At 42.2% G+C, this 19,449-nt stretch overlaps 1 protein-coding gene across 1 annotated transcript in view; it reads left to right on the forward strand.

The window, feature by feature from the left end:
* The window catches only part of LOC124788003 (probable ATP-dependent RNA helicase pitchoune), a 53,651-nt gene that overhangs the window by 20,615 nt on the left and 13,587 nt on the right, over positions 1-19,449 (forward strand). The window contains exons 5-8 of the mRNA XM_047255049.1: positions 36-185; positions 285-449; positions 588-728; positions 17,968-18,128. Of these exons, the coding sequence (XP_047111005.1) occupies positions 36-185; positions 285-449; positions 588-728; positions 17,968-18,128 (617 nt within the window). The remainder of the gene's footprint in view (positions 1-35; positions 186-284; positions 450-587; positions 729-17,967; positions 18,129-19,449) is intronic.

The raw sequence follows: 19,449 nt of genomic DNA on the forward strand, positions 1-19,449 counted from the left end.
AACATCTCAGTTTTGTTTTATTTGAATCATTCTAGGCACAGGTTGCATAATCATATCTCCAACAAGGGAACTGTCCATGCAGACATTTGGTGTCTTAAAGGAACTTATGAAGTACCACCACCATACCTATGGTTTGTTAATGGGTGGTGCCAACAGGCAGACTGAAGCCCAAAAACTTGCAAAAGGTGAAGTACTTACTATGCATGTAAATTTGTGTTTTTTGTTTTTGAGGCTATATTGTGTCTGTGGAATTTATTTTTGGAAACTATTACTGGCTCTTTTAGGTATCAACATCATTGTGGCAACACCTGGGAGACTATTGGACCATCTTCAAAATACTGCAGATTTCTTGTATAAAAATCTACAGTGCCTCGTAATAGATGAGGCTGATAGAATATTGGACATTGGATTTGAGGAAGAAATGAAGCAGATTATTAATCTATTGCCAAGTAAGCAAATCCTTTGTTTTCATAATCTGTAGAGTTTGTATGCAATAGTTGACAATCTGTATATTAAAATACTTATATTTGTGTGACTAGTAGTTACTGTTCGGAGATCAAAGAAAATGTCTTAACTTTTTTCAACAGAGCGCAGACAGACTATGCTTTTCAGTGCTACAACAACTGCAAAGACAGAAGCACTCACAAAATTAGCCTTAAAGAAAGAACCAGTCTATGTTGGAGTAGATGACGAGAAAGATAAGGCCACAGTGGAAGGCTTAGATCAAGGTTAGTATTTTGTAATACTTTGCAGATTATTGTCAGTTATTATGTGTGTGTTACAAGTACTTTAACCCAGATAGTCCTGAAATAAAATTTTAAAAATTTTTGGTTTATATTCTAATACTTTATTAGCATTTGTTGTTACAAACACAAAAAAAAAAAAAAACAGATTTTACAACAGCTACATTGTAGTCTAGTCACAATAGGTTTTCCTTCTGGAAGGATGGCAGGATAATATGACTACATTTTCAACAATATTACATCAACTACAATTTTTTAGTATGGAAAGGCAGAAAACATGAAACATGGAGAGCCAAATCACACTTGAGGCACTTACTGGTGGTCTTCTTCTTGCACATTCTACAGTGCAGTTGTAATATTTATTTATTTATTTATTTTATTTTATTTTATTTTTTTTTTTTTTGCCATGTACTGGTTAATCACCAACATAATGTTCTTTCCCATCACAGCGTGATTCAATTTCATTTACTCTGGAATGTCGTTCTCTGCTTTGGACAATACTCTTATTTCCATTAAGTATTGCAGTGGCAATACGGCACCTAAATGTGAGATGATCAATTGGCCCCTCATTACACCTGTACAGATTCCAAGCATTTTGTTCAGCAACATCGATTAGACGTGCTATTATAGGAAAACACCACTTTTTTCTTCTTGTGTATGTTCAGTATAAGGATCTATTCCACCCATATGATTATTATATGCTTGGAACAGTCTAGGTTGAGGCATTAACACTTTCTGTTTATTGTCGCTGGAGAATTGGCGTACCTGTCTCAGTGGCAGAGCCTGGTCATAATTGGTAGCCAAAGTAATGACGTTGTTATCATTCCACATGACAATTGATATTCATGAAACAAAAGAAAGTTAATTAACATGTTGACTTATTTCAGAGTATGACATTTGAAGTATATGTTCAGACTTTTACCGAAATTTTTATCTGAACATGACTCGTATGTTCCTCTGTTCTCCTCCTCGAATTTTTCTGGTGGAAACGAAATGCAGATTTTAGGTATTCTGTTATGGTGGATTGTCCCAGTAGCTTCAATGCCTCTTTTCTTGAGATCTTGCAGAAGCTGAACGCTGGTAAACAGGCTGTCAAAGAAAAATCAGTATGGAATATTGTGCAGCAGCTGACCAGCATATGTACACATAACTCCATACCCCAGACCCTTGCCCTTATAGGTTTATCTGCAAGTTCCAGCTCTCTGATAAGGTTCCAGCCATATTAGATATCCATCGCTGGTACCTCCACACCAGAACTTATATCCATATCAAATTGGTTTTCCTGAAATACACTCCTGGAAATTGAAATAAGAACACCGTGAATTCATTGTCCCAGGAAGGGGAAACTTTATTGACACATTCCTGGGGTCAGATACATCACATGATCACACTGACAGAACCACAGGCACATAGACACAGGCAACAGAGCATGCACAATGTCGGCACTAGTACAGTGTATATCCACCTTTCGCAGCAATGCAGGCTGCTATTCTCCCATGGAGACGATCGTAGAGATGCTGGATATAAGGCCTGTGGAACGGCTTGCCATGCCATTTCCACCTGGCGCCTCAGTTGGACCAGCGTTCGTGCTGGACGTGCAGACCGCGTGAGACGACGCTTCATCCAGTCCCAAACATGCTCAATGGGGGACAGATCCGGAGATCTTGCTGGCCAGGGTAGTTGACTTACACCTTCTAGAGCACGTTGGGTGGCACGGGATACATGCGGACGTGCATTGTCCTGTTGGAACAGCAAGTTCCCTTGCCGGTCTAGGAATGGTGGAACGGTGGGTTCGATGACGGTTTGGATGTACCGTGCACTATTCAGTGTCCCCTCGACGATCACCAGTGGTGTAGGGCCAGTGTAGGAGATCGCTCCCCACACCATGATGCCGGGTGTTGGCCCTGTGTGCCTCGGTCGTATGCAGTCCTGATTGTGGCGCTCACCTGCACGGCGCCAAACACGCATACGACCAACATTGGCACCAAGGCAGAAGCGACTCTCATCGCTGAAGACGACACGTCTCCATTCGTCCCTCCATTCATGCCTGTCGCGACACCACTGGAGGCGGGCTGCACGATGTTGGGGCGTGAGCGGAAGATGGCTTAACGGTGTGCGGGACCGTAGCCCAGCTTCATGGAGACGGTTGCGAATGGTCCTCGCCGATACCCCAGGAGCAACAGTGTCCCTAATTTGCTGGGAAGTGGCGGTGCGGTCCCCTACGGCACTGCGTAGGATCCTACGGTCTTGGCGTGCATCCGTGCGTCGCTGCGGTCCGGTGCCAGGTCGACGGGCATGTGCACCTTCCGCCGACCACTGGCGACAACATCGATGTACTGTGGAGACCTCACGCCCCACGTGTTGAGCAATTCGGCGGTACGTCCACCCGGCCTCCCGCATGCCCACTATACGCCCTCGCTCAAAGTCCGTCAACTGCACATACGGTTCACGTCCACGCTGTCGCGGCATGCTACCAGTGTTAAAGACTGCGATGGAGCTCCGTATGCCACGGCAAACTGGCTGACACTGACGGCGGCGGTGCACAAATGCTGCGCAGCTAGCGCCATTCGACGGCCAACACCGCGGTTCCTGGTGTGTCCGCTGTGCCGTGCGTGTGATCATTGCTTGTACAGCCCTCTCGCAGTGTCCGGAGCAAGTATGGTGGGTCTGACACACCGGTGTCAATGTGTTCTTTTTTCCATTTCCAGGAGTGTATATACCATTATGTAAACACTTGAAATTATTTGGACATAATGTAATTTTTTAAAATGAATTATACACCTTTGATGAACTGTTTACATCCATGTTGTCCAAAATATGGCACCATCGACTCATCAGCTGAATGGGGGTGCTCATGTGGTGCAAGAGCTACAAATCTCTCATTGAGCATGGCTAACTATCTTCTGATTTTTGCAAATCTATCATTTGGATCCAGTTCATCATTGTTGCAAACGTGAAGATTGTTCATAATAAAATTGAATCAGTCTCTTGATATGGCATTGGAGACAAATTCATTATGGCTGTCAGTTTCTCCTTGCCATTACATTTTCTTCCTCTGAGCCACAAACCCACTAAGGAGAAAAACAGCTATAAAAACCCACACTTCATTTTCAGTGCAGTCTCCAAATCTGTTTCTTTTCACTGCGTACTTATTGGCATATGTAACCATCAGGCTAATAACCTCTTTATCAAATAATTTTTAATAGTATGCTAGAGGACTCGTACTGTTCTTATTAAGTGCAGTATTCATTAGAGGCCGTTCTACAGTTGATTCAGGAATTCTGTCTTTTGTTCAGTTAAAACTTTCTTCTTTCCTAGACTTGCATTTTGAAACAGAATCCCATTTCTATTTTTTTTTGAGGAAGGAGGAATAGCTGACTGAGATATCTGATGCTTATTACCAGTATCATTTCTGTTGTTGCTACTCACTGAAGGTGTACAAGGTATTTGTTCTTTCTGAAAAGAATTTGTTTCCATTGGTAAATCTAGAGTCAAAGTCTGAATATGTGGGTCAGTAATCAAAACATTTGCATTTATCTGACTTGCAGGTAAGTTATCTCTACAAGAGTTATCCCCAGAACCTGAATCTTTTTCAGTGGTGTCACCTGTGGCATGCAGAGGAGGAGTTAGGGCCACATCTACACCATTATTTGTTAAGAATATAATAGAGGGAAACATTCCACGTGGGAAAAATATATCTAAAAGCAAAGATGATGTGACTTACCAAACGAAAGTGCTGGCAGGTCGATAGACACACAAACATACACACAAAATTCAAGCTTTCGGAACCAACGGTTGCTTCGTCAGGAAGGAGGGAAGGAGAGGGAAAGACGAGAGGATGTGGGTTTTAAGGGAGAGGGTAAGGAGTCATTCCGATCCCGGGAGCGGAAAGACTTACCTTAGGGGGAAAAAAGGACAGGTATACACTCGCCCGCGCGCACACACACACACACACACACACACACACACACACACACACACATCCATCTGCACATACACAGACACAAGCAGACATTTGTAAAAGCAAAGAGTTAGATGTCAGTCGAGGCAGAAGTACAGAGGCAAAGATGTTGTTGAAAGACAGGTGAGGTATGAGCAGCGGCAAATTGAAATTAGCGGAGATTGAGGCCTGGTGGATAACGAGAAGAGAGGATATGCTGAAGGGCAAGTTCCCATCTCCGGAGTTCTGACAGGTTGGTGTTAGTGGGAAGTATCCAGATTACCCGGATGGTATAACACTGTGCCAAGATGTGCTGGCTGTGCACCAAGGCATGTTTAGCCACAGGGTGATCCTCATTACCAACAAACACTGTCTGCCTGTGTCCATTCATGCAAATGGAATGTTTGTTGCTGGTCATTCCCACATAGAAAGCTTCACAGTGTAGGCAGGTCAGTTGGTAAATCACATGGGTGCTTTCACACGTGGCTCTGCCTTTGATCGTGTACACCTTCCAGGTTACAGGACTGGAGTAGGTGGTGGTGGGAGGGTGCATGGGACAGGTTTTACACCGGGGGCGGTTACAAGGGTAGGAGCCAGGGGGTAGGGAAGGTGGTTTGGGGATTTCATAGGGATGAACTAAGAGGTTACGAAGGTTAGGTGGATGGCGGAAAGACACTCTTGGTGGAGTGGGGAGGATTTCATGAAGGATGGATTTCATTTCAGGGCAGGATTTGAGGAAGTCATATCCCTGCTGGAGAGCCACATTCAGAGTCTGATCCAGTCCCGGAAAGTATCCTGTCACAAGTGGGCACTTTTGGGGTTCTTCTGTGGGAGGTTCTGGGTTTGAGGAGATGAGGAAGTGGCTCTGGTTATTTGCTTCTTCGGGAGGGTAGTTGCGGGATGCGAAAGCTGTACATGTACAGTGGCAGGTAGACAGGACTTCTGATCAGGTGAGTACAGATTTAAAAAAGCAAAATTAAATAGAATCAATGCAGAAATAGATCTAATAATGGGCAAGAAAAGAGGAGTGTGGGTAAGCTATTACGAGCAGTGCAGTGAACACATTATTTTGAGAAGGATGTACACCCACCATCGTAGTACAAGTTTACATGCCAGCTGGCTTCATGGATGGTGAAGATACTGAAACCATTTATGTTGAGATAAGAAGAAATTATTCAGATAACTAAGAAAGATGAAGATTTAATCTTGATAGGCGACTCAAATTCAGTGGTAAGGAAAGAAATAGAAAGAAAAACTGTAGGAGAACTTGGACGGGGGGAAAGAAATGAGAGGAAGCTACCTACTAGAATTTTACACAGAAAGAAATTTAATCATTGCTATCATGAAAGAATGTTGTACGTATGGAAGAAACTCAGACACTGGAAGAGGTTATTAGGTTGGTGCATACGTTTGTAGTGTTTTTCTGTAAGTTTAGTAAACGCAACAGATACACACAACAGATTTGAGTAATCAATAATATATTCTCTTTCTCTATTTGCAACAGTCTGTCAAAGTTGAGGTACCTTTTCAATTCCACGACTGTAGAGATCATGTGGTTTTGAGGTGAAGAATTCGCCGTGCTGTGTTGGGAGCGCATTTTCATCCGGAAGGGAAGTCCCTTGAAGATTGTTTGATAGTGTGTGGTAAAGGTGAAAATCTGAAAGTGCAAGGACAGGTGAATAAGGTGGATTTGGAATGACTTCCCAACTCATGTATGGTGTTTTTTTTCTGTGTAACAAAATACAAATGGGTGTTATTGTGGAGTAGCATCACTTTATGCAGCTTTCCTGGTTTTTGTTCTTGAATTGTGAATGCAAGATGTCTTAGTTATTGACAGTAAATGTCATCAGTGATGGTTATACACCTCAGAGAAGCAATTCATAGTACACCACCATTGCTGGTCCATCAGATGCATAACATTATCTTCTGTATATGTTGCTGCTTTGTTTGGTCTCAGTCATTCCCATATTTTCATTATGTTGACTTAAAGACACCATTTGTCATCCCCATTAACGATATGACATAGGAATGGTCGGTGCTGTTTATGAGCCAGCTGATAATTAGCAAGCAGAGCTGCACATGTGACCATCCTTTGAGTTTTGTGATTTGAAGCATGTGGTACCCTTACACCCGATTTTTGAAACTTCCCCATTGCATGCAGAAGTCACACGATCGTGGAATGACTGCAGTTCATCACATTTGCCAGTTCTTGAGTCCACTGAAGTGGATCATCACGGATCATTGGGTAAAAACGGTCTTCATCAGATCCCAAAGGTCTTCCAGAATGTGGAGTCTCAATGTCAAAACAATCGTTAAAAATAAGAAAACTGTTTTCTTGCCATTCTCTGACCAGTGATATTATCCGCATACACAGTGCACGTGTTTCTGGTTGCCTGTGCTGCCATCACCCAACTGTTGAACTCAAGAAGATTGATATATCGGAAATATTCAGATTTCTCCACTTCATACTCCAATTTCTACTGCCCACAGTGCCACTCAGTATCTCCAAATGATAAAACGACTATATATAAACTCAAATAACAACAGTTACGTACAAATAAAAAATGACGGCTGATAAATAAGCCCATAGCAACTGGAATACCAACTTGCAAAACAGAAGTGCTACAAATTTGTGCATCAACCTAATATAATGGTAAGATAGAGATTTTGATACCAGATTTTAAACAGCAAAACTTTTCGAGGTGCAGAAGTGGGCTCTGATCACAAATTATTGGTTATGAACTGCAGAAGGAAACTGAAGAAAATGCATGAAGGTTGAAAATTAGAGATGGGACCTGAATAAACTGAAAGAACCAAAGGTTGTTCAAAGTTTGAGGAAGCATTAGACAACATTGGACTGAAAGTAGGGAAATGGATAGCTTTGACAGATGAAACAGTGAAGGCAGCAAAGACTGAAGAGGCAAGTAGACAAGACCCAGTAGAAATTCTTGGATAACATATGAAGCATTAAGTTAATTTGACAAAATGGGAAAATACAAAATATGCAGCAAATTAAATGGGCAACATATGTTTAAGGTAATGGTGAGATAGGTTAAATGATTAAACAGGTATTATGGTTAGAGGATAAAAGCAAGACAGTAAAGTCATGCATGAGGATAAAGATAGATGTTGCCTGTAAGCAAATGAGAGAGACTTTATGAGAAAAGAGAAGTAGCTGTATGAATGTTAAGCACCCATGACAGCACAAAACATAGAAGGGAAGGCTGAAAGGTGGAAGGACTATATAGAAAGTGTACACCAGGGAAATTAACTTGATGACAATGTAATATAAAGGGAAGAGGAAGTAAATGGAGATAAGATGGCTGATGTGACAGTGAGGAGTAAATTATTCCATCAGTCTTGTAAATTATTCCATCAGTCTTCAAGATATGAGACAGGCAAAATACTCTCAGGATAAGGAAAAAAGTGATGATTCCAGTTCCAAAGAGTGACAGTGCTGGCAGGTATGAATATTATTGAATTATCAGTTTAATAAATCATGGTTGCAAAATACTGACTTGCATTATTTTCAACTTTTACAGGAACTAGACTGCAGTTAAAGGACAAGAAAGGGAAGCAGGTAACTGAGAAGAGAATTAGACAGTTTAGTAGCTTCTTCATGAACAAAGGAAATATTTGTAAAGGGATTTATGGTTCATGGAGAAGAAGAAAAACATTCAGGTTTACTGATGACTTTGAAATTCTGTCAGGTGGCAAAGGACTCAAAACAGTAGTTGAACAGAAAGGGTAGTGCCTAAAAAGAGATTATTAAATGAACATTAGTATAACAAAGGACAAAATGTTGTGTTATTTCACTGATGATGAAGGAATTGGGTTAGAAGATGAAGACACTGAAAGTAGTAAATGAGTTTTGCTGTTTTTACAGCAAAGTAATTACAAAGCAGAGAGAGTACACAGAGCAGACTGGCAATAAAAAGAAAATCAATTTTGAAAAAGAGATATTTCAGTGTTTTCTGACGGGATTTGTATGGAGTAGCCAAAAGCTCTCTGGACAAAAAATTATTCACTTCACTGAGCACATACAGATGAATCAGCCTTTATAGGTGGGATGGAGACCTTAGAGCATTGCCTTTATGTGAGCATAAGGTAGAAGCAGTCGGTGAGACATTTACGTTTCAAGCTGATATTGTACAAGTGGCATTCCATAAGTAATACATTTTTTATGATATAAGGTTAAGTTTTTTTCAGGATTCCAATATGCCATGTTATTCCTCACACTTTTTGCTTCAAAACCTTCCCTTTTAACACAGTATCTGTTCAAGGTGACGGTCCTACGCCACCTTACTAGAAGTGCATGTAAGCTTGCATACTACCTTTCTACCATTAGATGTCGAAACCAATGTCTTGCTGCATTAATAATCTCCACATTGTCCACGTACTGCTTCCCATGGAGTGCATCTTTCATTGGGCCAAACAGATGTAGTAAGTCTTTATGGTTGAGGAAACCAGTGGGCACAGACGTGGGAATACCCCAACTGCTGGAAGAGTGTGTCAGCACTTCAAGCAGAATAGTCCAGTTGTGCAATGAGGTGTTTGATTGTGATCAACGTCTGCACATCCCAACATTGTAGTAGTCCTGTCTGTGTACAGCCAGCCAGCCCACTGCCCACTGGAGATTGAACAGGTTTGCGTGACCAAGGCTCGAATAAAATCAGTTGGTTCAGAGGGATGTAGGATGCAGTAGTTATGGCAGAAATGAAGAGACTTCCACTGGATCGACTAACTGTGGTATTCAGTGTGAAGACTGGTGTGCTGCAACTCTCCAAACAACAACAACAACAACACACACACACACACACACACACACACACACACACACACACACACACACACACACACACACAAAACTTTGCCACTGTATTCAATGCATCTTTATTTTTCTTTATGTTTTTGTGAGAACTACGAGGGCGGTTCAGAAAGTAACCTCCGATTGGTCACAGTGCGGGTTGTGGGGGGAGTAGCGACGCCATCTATGCGTTCACGCACTCAACAGGTCAGTCGGCATCAAGCCGTGGTCGAGTGAACGTCGTACCTGCGCTAGTTTAGTTTTTGTGGCAGTTTGAAATGTGTGCTGCAATAGAAAACCCCGCCAAATGTGAAGTACGTGCTGTCATAAGGATTTTTACAGCCAAAGGATATTCTGCAGCAGCTATTCATCGTGAGCTTTGTGCCGTGTACGGACCAAGAGTTATGAGTGAAGGAGTTGTCCGTGAATGGGTACGTTTATTTAAAAGTGGACGAGAAAACGTTCATGATGAAGAGAGGAGTGGTAGACCATCATTGTTGACTGACGAACTCGTTCAGACAGTTGATGCAAAAGTTCGTGAAAATCGACGTTTCTCAATGTCGGAGTTGTCTACTGGTTTTCCACAGATTTCTAAGACTCTCTTGTACGAGATAGTGACAGCAAGATTGGGTTACCGTAAGTTCTGTGCACGATGGGTGCCCAAAATTCTTACCGACCACCACAAAACTCGAAGAATGGCCTCTGCATTAGACTTTCTGTCACGTTATGAGGACGAAGGAGAACCATTGTTAAACAGAATCGTGACCGGTGGCAAAACCTGGATTAAGTACGTGAACCCTGAGACAAAAGAACAATCAAAGATGTGGGCACATTCAAATTCGCCTACCAAACCAAGAAAAGCCTCGCAAGATTTTTCTGTCAGAAAACTGATGGCAACGGTGTTTTGGGATGCCAAAGGGGTGTTGTTGGTTGAATTCATGGAACGTGGTACGACCATTAATCAAGACGTGTACTGTGAAACAATAAAAAAGTTACGACGGGCTATACAGAACAAACGCCGTGGTATGCTGACTTCTGGTATCGTTTTTTTGCACGATAACGCCCGTCCTCACTCTGCTCGCAGAACAACGGCCCTTCTTGAGTCCTTCAAGTGGGACGTTATCAACCATCCACCTTACAGCCCAGACCTGGCGCCAAGTGATTATCACCTCTTCATGCATTTGAAGAAATGGCTCGGGTCACAGCGGTTTGATGACGACGAAGAGCTCAAAGATGCAGTCACAGGCTGGCTCCAGGCACAAGCGGGTGATTTTTATGCAGAAGGAATTTCAAAGCTTGTGAAGAGATACGATAAGTGCCTCAATCGCTATGGAGACTATGTAGAAAAATAGTGCAAAGATGTAGTTGTAAGATGTATATATTAAAATATTTTTATTTAACTTGGTGTATTTTTTTAAATCAACCGGAGGTTTCTTTCTGAACGGCCCTCGTACATTTAATCTCCATTCCTGCAACCTATATCTTGCTTATTCCTCCTTTTTTAACTGTCATGCGACACTGTAGCCCATTTAATGAAATATCTTCCCTACATCTTTCTTTACGATGTCCCTCTATAATTTCAATAATACGCAGTTGTAGCTATTGTTGTAATTTATAATCTAAATATAGTTCCTAGATGACTGAATATCACCAACATAGAAATATTTAAATAGTTGCATTCTATAACGATGATTCCAGTCCTGCATCACTATTAAATTATCTTGTATCTTCACAATCTGCACAGTTCTTTATCCCATTGTACATTCTTTCAGTCTCTACATTAAGCTCTGAGTTATATGCATACAGTGAATGCTTTGTCTCTTTCTTGGATATGAGACTATGTTCATTTTGCTGTTCATAGTGGTTCAATTGCATTCCTGTTTTCTTATTCATTATTATATCTACTCCTGCATTACCCCTATTTGATGTTGTGTTTATTACCTTGTACTCAGCTAAACCGCTCATATCAAATCTGCATTGAATCTAACTTCAGTATATCAGTTTCTCTTTTTAAATCATCTAACGTATCCACCGGATTAAGTGATCCCATGCTGCAGTCTCAAGAAACCCAAATTTGTTTATCTTCATGATATATTTGTGAATAGTCCCCATGTGGAGGTCTGAATGGGGGAAATATTGTATCCAAGAGGATGCTGTCATCATCAAACCATACAATAGAGCTGCATGCCCTTGAGAAATATAACAATAATAGTTTCCCCTTTGCTTTCAGTCATTTGCTGTACCAACACGACAGTGCCATGGTTGATGTTACAAGGTCGGTTCTCCCATTCAGACTGTTGCCCCAGCTGTTACTGAAAATACTACTCTTCATCTAGGAACCATATGGTGGTGTCAAGTGGGACGCATAGCGGTAGGGGTTGGGTGGCTAGTGGCTCAGAGGGAGGCAGTCAGTTTACCAGCTAGGAATGCGAGAGTGGGTGTTTCAGGTGGATGTGCTAGGCACATGATGAACAGTTGTACATGAGTTGAGAGGGAAGGGGGGCAACAAGAGGGAGGAAGTGGAAAATATTGGGTAGGGGCTGCGGGGACAGTGGGCTACCAGATGTAGAGGTAGAGGCCAGGAAGATTATGGCAGTGAAGGATGCGTTGCAAGGGTAGCTGTGCAGTGTTTGCAACGGAGTTGGTATTAGACATGGCTGCTTTCATGGGTTGCCTGGCCTCTGATTGGTTAGGATAAGCACGTGACCAGAAGTGCTCGATGAGTGGATTTGGCAGGCCTGGCACCTTAGTCTTACATAGGGATATGAGCCCTGTGGGGATGGGTTGGGAGTGTGAGTGGCATAGATATGAAATAGGATGTTGTATGGGTTGGGTGGGAAACTGAACACCACATTAGGAAGGGTGGGAAGCAGTTTTGGTAAGATGTACATTTCAGGGCATGATGGGAGATTATCAAAACTCTGAAAAAGGATGTGGCAACCTCTGTCTAGTTCCGGTTCATTGACGATATCTTCATGATCCGGACTGAGGGCCAAGATACCCTATCCTGATACCTTGTCGACCTTAGTATCCTCTCTCATATTCACTTCACCTGGTTGTCCTAAACACAATGGTGCTGCCTTCCTGGATGTTGACCTCCACCTCTTGATGGCTCCATCCACAGTTTTGTCCACATTAAACCCAGTAATCACCAACAGTATCTGCATTTCAATAGCTGCCATCCCCTCCACACTAAAACATCCCTCCCATACAGTCTGTGGATGATATATCTTCAGTGATGAGATCTCCCTTGCCCAGTATACTAGAGGTCTCATGAAGGCCTTCACAGACAGACACTCTGCCCCTAACCTTGTGCACAAAAAGATTTCCTGTGCTATATCCAAATACACCTCCAATCCTCCCACCACCCTCAACAATAAGCTAGAAAGGAGTGCTGTCCCTAGTCATCCAGTGTCACCCTGGACTGGATCAACTGAACTATGTCCTTTGCCAGGGCCTTTTCTTTCATCATGCCCTGAAATGAGGAACATATCACTCAAGATCCTTCCTACCCCTCTTAAAGTGGTGTTCCATTGCCCACTCAACCTACACAACTTCCTCATCCATCCCTATGCCACTCCCACTCCCCAGCCACTTGCCACAGGGATCATATCCCAGTGGAAGACCAAGGTGCAAGACCTGCCCCATTCTCTTGTCCTGTCACTGGCTTATCCTGTCTCATCCCATCAGAGCCCAGGCTACTGGTAAAAGGAGCCATGTCAGATACCAGCTCTGCTGCAAACACTGCACAGCTTTTTATGTCAATCTGAATACCAACCAGCTGTCCACCAGGATGAATGGTCAAACAGTTGCCACGGACAATATGGGCCATCTGGATTCTTTCCTCCGCCATCAGTTACACTGAACTATGCAGGTGGGAGTTATCCTTCACAACACATTCTTCTCTGCCATAATTGTGCTGGCCTCAATCTCTGGTAACCCACTGTCCCCACACCCACCTCCAAACAGTTTTTCCTACCACCTTCCTTCGTCTTGTCACCTTCTCCCAAATCATGTCTCTATTGGCTCTGTCAACTGTGTATCACATACCAGGGTTATACAGCTAGAGATGGGCAAACTCATTCATCCTTGGGAATTAGTTCACTGGTGCTCACTCTTTTTTTGGGAACCATTCATTTTTACTCATTCACTGTTCATTTGTGCATGGTATATGGTGCTTATGAAAAACTGAAAATTAGTAGCATAGGTGACTGAAGGATGGAAGGTGCCAAGAGGGGGCACTTGCCTCCCCCCTGGAGTACAGAGTATTTATTCAGTACAGGAGTCTCACAGACTTGTAGAAGTAATTTCCGCAATTCTGCATAATCTATCGTTTAGCCAACTGTAGCGTTATGTGGCTGATAGCAGTGAAATAATATAAGGTAGCATACGAAAAACCAGCCCCGAGTACAGACAGCTTGCCAGTTACGCATAATTTGTTGACCACTATGAGCAGAATAGCGAAACATGTAATAATTAGGCAGTAAAGAAATAGCAAATAAGCTAATGCAAGTAACTTCAAAACAATAGATAATGATTGATGTGCGACAGTGAGCAGTCTAGTACTAGGGTCGATTTTTTTTGTTTGCCACCCTGTGCCCCTGAATTAATGTTGTAGAAGTTATTATATTCTCTTTATGAAATATGAGACCAGACACTCAATTATGGAGTGCAGGCTTCATTCGTTTTTTAAGCCTGTCTGCTTTCCATAACAATGAACATGCTGTTTTACATTGGGTCAAAAAAAGACTGAAAATGGCCACTCGTGTATGCCATACCGAATTCCTTTGCATGTGTAATAACAAAAAAGGTTGCCTTTTTGTAAGTATGTCTTGTGCTGTTTACCGAAATAATGAAGTAAGCTGATATGCCCTATTGTTACGTGAAAAGATGTATGTGTTACATACAATGAATGTTCATGTGATTTATGTAAATATAAAATACATTTTAATTATCAGTCGTGGATGCTGAGTAAAATACAAAAGAACCAGAAGTTCAGAGTTCAAGAAAGGTTTGAAACAGATCTAGAACGGGCGTGCGCAGCAAACGAAACGAACAACTACTCTGATACTGAACTAACTAGGAGCAGTTGCCAGTGGAATTGCAAAAAGTAGCCATGTGAAGGAGGACGAGTCTGGCCGAGGGAGACCGAGACAGAGACGGGAATGGGACCAAGGCTGGAATGAGACCGCCTGATGTGCTGCTGTGGGAACAAGACCGACCATTTCTCGTTCCTGGGTACTATAAGTAGAAAGCTGCAACCAAAGTGAATTATGAAAGACCGTTCCTTAGAATTTGTTCCTCACTCCTTCCGTTCATCTTGGTGAATCGTTGTTTGGACCCGTTAGTTCGCGAACAACCCATCTCTACTACACACCTACCACCTTTCCCTCCTGCAGACTGGCTGCCCTCCTCCTAGGTGCTAACCACCAACCCCCAACCCCTTTCCCTGCCTCCTGCCTCTCTCTCCCTCTACCCATCCTACCTGACACAACCGCCACCCCAACATAGTCCACCTGCTGAAATGCAGCACTGGCATTGTTCATCAAGCTGGAGCATGTAGGGACGTAGGTGCATGTGTTTTCTGTGTGTAGTTGTAGTGTAGCTAAAATAAATACTCTGAAAGGTAGCAAGTTTTCTTTCTTCTTTTTTTGTGTGCACCTGTGCTTGTTGCCTGTCAAAGAGTCAGTGCTTACGCTTTACAGCGAGTATCCTTTACTTCTATTTACATTATACCAGAACCTTTCTACGAAATCACAGTCCACACATACTTCTCTGATAGGGTTGCACTTATGGTACAGCACAAGCTACCTTATCGTGGTAAGGTCTGTGGTTCATTGCTGGACTTAGATTTGCAAGAAAAAATATAGAAATCAGTATTAGATGTTTGGTAAAATGAATTACCTATCAGCAGTCATAAAGCAGATGGAATGACAGATCAACAGGAAGAAAAGAGTACAAGGCTTGTCCGGAACATAATGTCACTAATTCCATAAAAAATAATTTATTGATCAGAGTGGTATAATGCACAAGAATTATTCAATTATTCAATTATTATTGTGTCATATGTATTTGCCGGTGAGATTTCAGAGTCTTGTAGGCACTCAGGAAGATGTGGGTTGTAATGTCCTTTATAGACCCTTTCAAGTTGTTATTTATTGCAATTTGGTATCTGTTCAAGAGTGTATTGAACCAGGAAAACAGTTAAAAAAACTGTAGGAGTAGGGGTGTGGCTGCATTGCCAAGTTGTTTTTGACCAGATTGAGTGACTGGGTGCATTGTCATGGTGGAGCTTCCAGGAACTGGCTATTGCTAATCTGATGCTCATGATTACCCTCCCCCCCCCCCCCCCCCCCCCCCAAAAGAAAAGCACCTTTTCAGCACTCTCACATAAAAGGCAGCATTGACAGTCTGTCCAGCAGCTACAAACTCATGAAGGACAATATCACTTCTAGCATTAAAAAAGACAGTCACATTGCCTTCACTTTATATCTGCTAAGGCATGCCTTCTTGGGGCATGTTGACTGTGAAGTGTGTCACTTAGAACTCTTGTCTTTTTTACTCCGGGCCATATTTGAAAACCTAACTATTGCCCCATTATGACGTCGTCCAGACAAGCAGCATCACTTTTAACAATTCTAGAAGTTCACAAATGAGCACTCTGTTGGCTTTGCGGTTGTTCCTCAAAATATTTGGAACCAGAGTTTGCACACACTTCAGTTTACAATTGTTTGGTTACAGTTTCATGGGACAATGGTTTTGGGTACATACAGAGAGTGAGCTATCAGATAAGTGCTGAGTTGGCATGCCTTCACCTTTCAATGCTGAAGGGCTTACAGAGTGAATTTGATTGTGGATGTCAATCCAGCTTTCCAAAAATGCCTTGTGCCACTGGAACATCTGCTGCAATGATAGATATTCATCCCAATTGCCTGCTGAATCAAAAAAAATATTTTGTCAACAGACTCCCCAAGTTTCATTATGAACCTGTACAGAAAATTGGAATACAGGTAACATAAACTTCATTTCTACCATTTTTATTGCTCATGGAAACCACACATTGTATGTTGTACCATCATACAGCAAGACCTTCAGAGGTTGTGATAGAGATTGCTGTACACACCGGTACCTCTAATACCCAGTAGCACATCCGCTTGCATTGATGCATGTCTATATTCGTTGTGGCATGCTATCCACAAGTTCATCAAGGCACTGTTGGTCCAGATTGTCCCACTCCTCAATGGCGATTCAGCGTAGGTCCCTCAGAGTGGTTGGTGGTCACGTTGTCCATAAACAGCCCTTTTCAATCTATAGCAGGCATTTTTGATAGGGTTTATGTCTGGAGAACATGCTGGCCACTCTAGTCGAGCGATGTCGTTATTCTGAAGGAAGTTATTCACAAGATGTGCACAATGGGGACACAAAGTGTCGTACGTGAAGACGAATGTCTTGCCAATATGCTGCCTATATTGTTGCACAATCGGTCGGAGGATGGCAGTCGCATATCATACAGCCGTTATGGCGCTTTCCGTAACTACCATTGGTGTACGTCGGCCCCATGTAATGCCGCCCCAAAACATCAGGGAACCTCCACCTTCCTGCACTAGCTGGACATTGTGTCTAAGGCGTTCAGCCTGACTGGGTTGCCTCCAAACACATCTCCAACGATTGTCTATGCGACACTCGCCGGTGAAGAGAACGTGATGCCAATCCTGAGTGGTTCATTTGGCATGTTGTTGGGCCCATCTGTACTGTGTTGCATGGTGTCGTAGTTGCAAAGCTGGACCTCACCATGGACGTTGGGAGTGAAGTTGCCCATCATGCAGCCTATTGCGCACAGTTTGAGTCCTAACTTGACATCCTGTGGCTACACAAAAAACATTAGTCAACATGGTGGCGTTGCTGTCTGGGTTCTTCAGAGTCATAATCCTTAGGTAGCGGTCATCCACTGCAGTAGTAGTCCTTGGACAGCCTGAGCGAGGTGTATCGTCGAGAGTTCCTGCCACTCTGTAATCTCCTCCATGCCCGAACAACACCACTTTCGTTCAGTCAGAGATGCCTCGACACTTCCCTTGTTAAGAGCCCTTCCTGGCACAAAGTAACAATGTGGATGTGATTGAATGTCGTTATTGACCATCTAGGCATGGTTGAACTACAGATAACATGAGCCATGTACCTCCTTCCTGGTGGAGTGACTGTAACTGATCTGCTGTCGGATCCCCTCCAACTAATAGGTATTGCTCGTGGAAGGTTGTTTACATGTTTGGGCTGGTTTAGTGACATCTCTGAACAGTCAAAGGGACTGTGTCTGTGATACAATATTCACAGTCAACACCCATCTTCAGGAGTTCTGGGAACCGGGGTGATGCAAAACTTTTTTTAATATGTGTAGATTGCAAAATAGAAACCACAGTGTATCAACTTTTAATAAATTGTAGTGTAAGTTTAATTAATGTTACCTTTCCTCATTTTTACAGGTTATGTTGTGTGTCCTTCAGAGAAGAGGTTTCTGTTGCTATTTACATTCCTTAAGAAGAACAGAAAGAAGAAAGTTATGGTTTTCTTCAGCTCATGTATGTCGGTGAAATACCATCATGAGTTACTCAACTACATTGACCTACCTGTTATGTGTATACATGTAAGTATATGGCTAAGTGTATTATATTGTATTTGATTTGCAGTGCGTAGATACCCTCTTCGTGGGTGTAATAACTTATTCATCAACATTGATCACTGCACAGCTCACTCTAGGCATTTGCGTGCTGTGTGCTACTACCCCCGGTGCCCCTTTTGTTAGCAGTACGTCTATAAAGTAGCTTTTCAAATTGGCTGTTAATTTGCAGCATTGCTCAAAATAACATATAATTCAATTTAATACAACTGGTATTTAAAACAACATAATGCAGCTCTGAATAATTGAAGACTGTGCCCGTAATCTGTTGCTAACACTTCCTGAACAAGTAATCAAGCTAGTTCCATCCTCACCCCTAATTTGAGCATCCTTGTTTTTACTGCCACCTTATGGCACTTAAAATAAAAACTTTTGCTTTACTGCATAATTTCCAATCATTCTTCCTAATGGAAATTTATGTATGTATTTCTGTCTTTATTTCTAACCAGTATTGTGCAATTTCTATACATGGTGCTGTCTTGGATAAGTGAAGAGGGCACTTCATGTTCTGCAAGGCAGTGTAGAATGAGTGACTTGTGCACTGCAGATGAATGACTTTCTGCAATGTCTGACCTTCTAAATTAGGACTAGAGATACAGTTTGTGCATGAGTAAAATTACTAATGAAATTAAAGGAATCAAAAAGGTGGAAATCTGTTATAATGAGATATTAGCTGCACATCAGTTTCCTGCCCCACATTATTAATCTAATTCACAGTAGGAAGTAAAGCATTAGAATTCCCACTTTTTGAGACAGCATTTGGCAAAGAATTTACAAGTGGAAAATAAAGGACAGGAGCACAAATAAATAATGCACAAAACTTTTAAGTGTTTCCTTTGTCAAGCAAAAGGAGAAGGTAGAAAATAAGAAAATGTAAAAAGGCCATGTACTGTATAAAGTGTATGGTACTAGAGGAAGGAAAATGTTCATTAATATTCAGAAGGTGCAGGAAAAGAGTGAAAAGTAACAGTGGACTAATAAGAGACCAGGTACAAAATTAAGAAAATTATAGTGATCTGTTAGCAGATAAAAGGTCCAGGAAGAGACATAAAATAAAAATAGTTGCACAATGCAAATGAAAACAGTGCAAAGGAAGGTGGTATAAAAGGAGATGAGCCAAAATGGGATGACAGTGTCGGAAAATAAGCCAAGCTGTTAGTGCGTGGGGTTGCCACAGGTTCTGGAAATCAGCAGCTGCTGGTAAGAGGCAGGGAGGCATGAGAGTTGTTTGTTTTGATCTGATTCCCAGAGATTGTAGATGCAGTGGCTGGAGACAGTGATCGTGTTT

Source organism: Schistocerca piceifrons, chromosome 1 (assembly GCF_021461385.2).
Source record: "Schistocerca piceifrons isolate TAMUIC-IGC-003096 chromosome 1, iqSchPice1.1, whole genome shotgun sequence".
In the NCBI taxonomy this organism is placed as follows: Eukaryota; Metazoa; Arthropoda; class Insecta; order Orthoptera; family Acrididae; genus Schistocerca; species Schistocerca piceifrons.